We start from the raw sequence: 7,055 nt of genomic DNA on the forward strand, positions 1-7,055 counted from the left end.
ATTAAGCCTACTTTGGTACTTTGGTATTTGAACTTGGCAATTAAATCCATTTTAGTCTTTGAACTTAGATTTCATTAAAATTTAACGATATGATCAATTTGTTCTTGAAACATGAATGTATTGACCAATCAAACTGATTAATTAGAATAATATATATTTAAAGTAATCAACCATTTATTCTATTATTAGAACACTGAATGTTTTTCAATCTCAGAATGTCAAGCCATCAAATTTTTATAATTTTTAAGTTTAAATACCAAAATGGATAAAAGAAATTGTATAAATACGAAAGCAAACCTAATTATGAAGCTAAAAGATCTCATTGTTATATTTTAAAATACTGTTTTTAAACCGGATAAAATGACCGCAACTAAGTTCTGGTCAAGAGGGCGAAAGATTGAAGCATCGTTGTATATCATTAAGATTAACTTTTTCCAAATCTTATAATTTATTTTGACGAAGACAACATGTATTAATAAAAAGAAAAAAGAGACCATAAACCACTGGTATAGATGGAAACTACGAAGAGAACAATGGGCATTACCACCATTGACAGGCGTTTTAGCTTCTAATTATTAAAGTTTGGAAAGTGGTTATGAATAATTCAAGACAAAAGAATGGAAATTACAAGCATATTACCAGAAGAGTGCCTGTGTCTGATCATATCCTTGACTTCGCCGGAAGATGCATGTCGATCGGCCATGATCTCTCACGCTTTCAGATCGGTAGCAAACCGTGATGAAGTGTGGGAAAAGTTTCTGCCGTCTGATTATAGATCAATCATTTCAGGATCATCATCATCATCATTGCTTTCGCTGGGAAAGAAGGATGTATATTTCCATCTCTGTTTTCATCCCATTCTCATTCAAAATGGTACCAAGGTAAAACCCAAAGCTCATTCCTTAATCTCCATCGGTTTTATTCGATTTAAAGAGGTGTGTTTTACTTCATCTGCGAAACTAATGTTGCTTGTTAAAACAACAGAGCTTTCAGTTGGAGAAAAAGAGTGGGAAAAAATGCTATATGACGGGGGCAAGAGCACTTTCAATTATACCGGAAGGTACACCTGCTCACTGGATTTGGACATCTCTACAAGAGTCTAGGTTTGTATATTTTCTTTTTAATATGTAACGGCGGCCACTGTGTTTTAACTGCAAAAGCTAAAATGTTTTACTCATTTAACATTACAGTGACGGTGAAAAACCTACTTTTGACTTCAAAAGGATGACAAAGAGAATGGAATTGATGATATTCCCTTTGTTTACTTCTTGTTTTGAATTCTTTAATAGGTTCCCTGAAACTGCTGAGCTCAAACAAGTATGGTGGCTCAATATGAGGGGAGAGATTGAGACCAAAATTTTATCTTCCGACACAAACTATGCAGTATACTTTGTGTTTAAGCTTAGAAAAGAGCATACAACCGGGTTTACGCAGAGAACTGTAGGTTTGCATGTCCATGTGGACAAAATCGGTTTAAGAGAAGTGCGGATGGTGTCGTTAGACCCTTTAAGAGATGAGCCTCGATATATTCGAGAGAGAGGAGATGGGTGGATGGAGATTGAAATGGGTGCTTTTTTTAAGAATTGTGGGGACGATGGAAGCGTGGAGTTCAGTGTTTGGGAGGCTCACACAAATTACGTTAAGCAAGGTCTCATTATTGAAGGAATTGAGTTGAGGCCTAAAGATAGTGGTAGTTAGGTGTACATTGATTTACTCAAACTAGGAAAATCCTATTGTAGTTGAAAATGATCAGCAACGAGTTACAGCCTTTAAAATTTGTATAAATTAATTATGTGTGCCGCTTGAATGATTTTCATTTCGAGTGTTATAAAGTATTTTCTATGGCCATATATTCCTTTTCATTGTTAATATATATATTATTTGATTTTTTTTAATAATTAAAAGTGTGTGATTAAATTGTTTGGGGAAGACAAAAAGTTATTCACCATAATCATGTTTGTTGTTGATATAAATGATAAATCTGGATGATCTGTTCCCCACATGTTAAAAATTTATGCTAAAATATACTTTTACTTTTATTTTAAAAATTTAGAATGCATTTTATTGAAAAATGAAAATTAGTGAACAAAATATGTTTAATTTATAATTTTGAACACAAAATTAAAAATATGCAAATATTAGAATAAAAAAACTTGTTTCCATTATTTTCAACCAGAAATTTGGAAAAAGTTGACAATAATGAGGATTTTTTAAGTTTCATTTATGCATTAAATTTACCCTGATTCCAATCCTTTTAGAAACAATTTTTTTTATTTTTTTATAGCTTTTAAAAAATTATATTTAATTACATTTTATTTTTCTATTGTTATACATTTTTAATAAATTTTGCTTTACTTTAATATTTTTTCATTTCTGTTAGTGAAAAATACATACTAAACGTGTTTTCACTAAAGGTGATCATGGTTGGGCCGTAATAAAATTTTAGGTCCGTTTTATAGGCTTGGGCCCTGTTTGGCCAAAAAAATGGGCCTAAAATTTTTCTCAAGTCTAGCCTGGATAAAAAAATAAAATTCGAGTCCGGCCCAATCGTATTAATTTTTTATATAAAAATAAATTTTAAAAATAAAATACATCAAATACACTAAAAACATTAAAATAAATGTTTACCAACAAATTGAAAATAAATTAAAAAAAAGCCTTTTATACTTAAATAACAAGCAAATTAACAATAACAATGACAAAATGCCTCTAAAATAATAGCAAAATTAACAATAAAATAAGAGTTATACAGTACCTAAACAATAACAATAAAATAGTAACAATATAATAGTGAAATGGTGGCAAAATAATGGAAAAATAACAACAGTTTTTTTTTTATTTTTTGCAAATTCAGGTCGGGTCAGGTCAAAAAATGCTTACCCAAGGCTTGGCCCATTTTAGAAGGCGGGCCTTATTTTTTTGCCCAAGCCCATTTTTCAAGCCTGTATTTTTTACCTAAACCCTCCCACTTTTCGAGCGAGCCTTCGAGTCGAGTCGAGTGGTCTGACCCATGATTAGGTCTACTTTTCATTACTTTCATTATTGAAAACAAATTCCTATTTTTATCTAGCAAACATATCTTCCAATTCTTAAAAATAGAAAATAATTTTTTTTTTGAAAATTAAAAATGAAAATAGCGAATGTTATCTGAAACCAAACTCTTTTTTACTTTTAGATTTAAAAATACAAGTCCAAATGTTAACATTATTAGTTTTTTTGTTAAATTTAATTTTATTACAATGTCATTTCTTTTGTTAAACGACTACCAAATGAGTAGTTTTTTTATTTCAAAATGTCACACCATTAAATTTAACAAAAGCGTGTTAATGGTGTTAACAATTGGATATGAAAAGTAGTGGGATTAAATTTTTGAAAATAAATGTAGAGTAATTAAATTTCAAATATATGAACTTAAAGCACATTTAACCAAAAATTAATAATGTCTTATCCTTGACTTAATAATTTTCATTTTGATTATTGAAAGGTTAAAATATACTATATGTTTACTTTTCATATTTCAAAAGTTAGGTCCAATTGTTAATATCGTTAAATTTTTTCTGTTCAATTTAATGGGGTCACATTTTGAAATAAAAAAAAAACTTGGTAGCTATGTAACTAAAAAAATGATGTTATTGTAAACCTAAATTTGATAAAAGAATTTTAACTGTGTTAATAATGAGACTTACATTTTTAAATATGAAAAATAAAGGAGCTAAATTATTGAAATAAAAATAAGAAGGCTAAATTTCAAATAAACAAAGAATATAAATACTTATAAAATATTTTAACTATATTGAAAAATAATGACAATGACTATATAACAATAATTTATACATTGATGATTCAGATTTGAAACTTAATAAGGAAGGATTAAAGAAGACTAAGACAGGTTGAATATTTTTCTCAAACGAAATTACAAGGATATTATGAGAAGTATGTGAATTAGCTTTGGCTAAATGCTAGTATCTTTCAATTTGAATTTTAAAAAATAGTGGTGAATTATTAAAATGTAATATTGATGATAATTTTTTAAATTTATCGACTTGTTTGAATTTAAAACTCTTAAAACATTTTTAAATTACAACCATATTTTCATTAAAATATTAGAAATATTGGTAAATCGTAAATTTTTTGAATAAAAAAATTTGAAGGTTTTTTCTAGAAGCTCATACCAAAAATTTTCCCGAAGAGTGCCTGTATCTAATCGTATGATTGACTTTGCCTACATATGCATGTCGATCAGCCTTGGCTTCTCACGCTCTGAGATCAATTTCAGACTTTGATGCGGCGTGGGAAAAGTTTCTTTCATCTAATTTTACATCAGTCATTTTAGGTTTAAAGGGTGAATTTAGAAAATATCTTAATCGAAATTGAATTATAAATTTTAAGAAAGTCAAATTATAATTTCATCATGTATTAGTTTATAATTTTTTTTAAATTAAATAAAATTTCTTTTCATTTTAAGAATCAAAATATAATTTTACTATAAAATAAATTTATAATTTAATAATTTTTAAAAGAGCTAAAATGTAATTTTTTATTTTTATTTTTTAGGGGTCAAGCCCCTGCCTGTTCCTTTTACATTTACTTCCGAGAGAGTACTTAAATTAAGAAGATTAATCACTACCACTTGATTTCAACTAAAAATATATATCTTATATGAATTTTAATATGCTAATAATATTTATTTATTATTTTTCTAACGTGGTTTAATTATTTTTTTCATATTATAATTGTGTCACATATTCACGGTGCATTCAATAATCATACCAAAATATGTTTTTTATTTGACACTCAAATAATAAATCATATTAAGACACGATAAATTAATTAATAATTTTAAAATTAAATAAAAATAAAATATAATTATTATATTTTGAAGGATTTAAAATATTATGTTAAATTATTATAAAAATAAAATTATGTTAAACGGGATAAAATGACCGCAACCAAAATGAATTACGGGCATTTTACTTGGTCAATGGGAACAACGAAGGATTGAAGCTGATATTTTGTCACCAAGACTTGAGTCAAATTAAGAATTATTTTAAGGGAAGTTTATTTTTGTGGGGACTTGTATTAATAAAACAAAAAATTAGGACAAGAGAAACCTTATACCACTGTTATAGTTTGAATTTTCCCATGGTAGGAAACTACCAAGAAAATAAATGGAAATTACAAGGATATTGCCAGGAGATTGCCTGTGTTTGATCATATCGTTGACTTCGCCCGCAGATGCATGTCGGTCGGCCATGGTTTCTCATGCTTTTAGATCGGTTGCAGACAGTGATGCTGTGTGGGAAAAGTTTCTACCGTCCGATTATAGATCAATCATGTCATCATCATTGCTTTCACTGGGAAAGAAGGATGTATATTTCCATATGTGTTTTCATCCCATTCTCATTCAAAATGGTACCATGGTAATCCCCAAACCTTACATAATATCATTGTAGTTAATTACTAGCAAACTATGTCTATGCATATGTGAACTACAAGGGTACTTCGGATTCTTGCTTTGAACTTGAGCTGGTTTGGTTCAAATTTAAATTAAATTAATTATTCTTCTTCTTTAAAGTTAATTACAAAAAATATGGAAATAATTTGCATGGTATGATACAAAGTGGTTGTGTTGTTATTTTAGGTCCATTTTTGTGTATTAATTTGTAACATTAAGGTTGCTGTTGTTGTTGTTTAAACAGAGCTTTCAGTTGGAGAAAGAGAGTGGGAAAAAATGCTATATGTTGGGGGCAAAAGCACTTTCAATGATATGGTTATTGAGAGATACATTTATGCCTTTCCCTTGGATTTCCACATCTCTACCAGGGCTAAGGTTAGCTCCATTTTTTTTTATTAAATGATGTAATAATGTTAAGTCAAGATATAAATAATAATCACTACGTGATGTTATGATTGTTATTTACTTCATGAATTCCCTTTGCAGTGACAGGTTTCCTGAAGTTGCTAACATCAACCTAGTGTGGTGGATCGAGGTGAAGGGAAAGATTGAGACCAGAAATTTATCTCCCAACACAAACTATGTAATATACCTTGTGTTTAAGCTTAGGGATAGGCATACAATTGAGTTTAAGCATAGAACCGTAGGTTTGCATGTCAATGACGATAGAGTCGCTTCATGGGAATTACGAAGGGTGTTGATAGACCCGTATCGATGCGAGGCCCTATATATTCGAGATAGAGGAGATGGGTGGATGGAGGTTGAAATGGGTCAGTTTTTGAATGAATGTGGTGATGATGGAACTTTGGAGTTTAGTCTTAGAGAGACAGACACAAGTAATTTCCATAACCGAGGCATCATTGTTGAAGGAATTGAGCTTAGGCCTAAAGATATTAGTAGTTTGGTAGACGTTCGACAATAGTGTGCCCATAATTTAGATTGTGTTTTCCTTTTTTAGTTAGGTTGAAAATACTAATTATTATATAAATGGATATTAGTAGTTATATTGTATCTGTAATATATGTAAAACGAGTTTGGAAAAAATTTTAAATTGACAAAAATATCTTTTATTTTTCATTGTATTACTAAATTTATATTTAAAAATAATTATAATAATTAATTTAAGATTATTAGCTAAAAAATTAAAATAAAATAGAAGTTTTGATAATTGTGCATTTAAAATAATAATAATTTAATAGAAATTTTGATAATTACACATTTAAAAATAAATAGAATTTAAATTACAATTATTAATTTTAAAAATTGTGCTAATTTTAAAATAAAATTATTACTTGAATAGTACTCTAAGCATAAAATATAGTGAAAAAGGTTGTGAATTTTTTTTTTAAATTGTGCTAATTTTATTGATGTAAAATAGAGTTATTATTTGAATAGAATTCTAAGCATATTAATTATAACTTAATTAATATTAGGGTTAATTAGTTATCATTTTGAATAATGTTAGTTTACATTAATTTCATAAAATAAAACTATATTGTATGTCTAAAAGATTAAAATGCTTTAATTATTATTTAAAAAATTTAATTATAATATTTGAATTGATAAATTAATATATTTTAATTATATTCAATAATTGAAA

At 28.0% G+C, this 7,055-nt stretch overlaps 2 protein-coding genes across 3 annotated transcripts; both read left to right on the forward strand.

Moving 5' to 3' along the window:
- The first annotated feature begins 463 nt into the window (after positions 1-463).
- On the forward strand, positions 464-1,887 carry LOC107892827 (putative F-box protein PP2-B12). 2 transcript variants are annotated; one of them, XM_016817867.2, is made up of 3 exons: positions 464-881; positions 985-1,103; positions 1,191-1,887. In XM_016817867.2, exons 1-3 carry the CDS (start codon positions 618-620, stop codon positions 1,696-1,698), a joined length of 891 nt encoding a protein of 296 aa, XP_016673356.1. In that variant the 5' UTR covers positions 464-617; the 3' UTR covers positions 1,699-1,887. The 2 variants fall into 2 exon arrangements, with proteins under 2 accessions (XP_016673356.1, XP_016673357.1); XM_016817868.2 differs by having other exon boundaries at positions 465-881; positions 1,290-1,882.
- Positions 1,888-5,076: 3,189 nt separating this feature from the next.
- On the forward strand, positions 5,077-6,516 carry LOC121220992 (putative F-box protein PP2-B12). Its single transcript, XM_041101256.1, has 3 exons — positions 5,077-5,420; positions 5,700-5,830; positions 5,942-6,516. Exons 1-3 carry the CDS (start codon positions 5,169-5,171, stop codon positions 6,375-6,377), a joined length of 819 nt encoding a protein of 272 aa, XP_040957190.1. The 5' UTR covers positions 5,077-5,168; the 3' UTR covers positions 6,378-6,516.
- Positions 6,517-7,055: the final 539 nt, after the last annotated feature.

The sequence above is a fragment of the Gossypium hirsutum genome, chromosome D09, assembly GCF_007990345.1.
Source record: "Gossypium hirsutum isolate 1008001.06 chromosome D09, Gossypium_hirsutum_v2.1, whole genome shotgun sequence".
Taxonomy (NCBI): domain Eukaryota; kingdom Viridiplantae; phylum Streptophyta; class Magnoliopsida; order Malvales; family Malvaceae; genus Gossypium; species Gossypium hirsutum.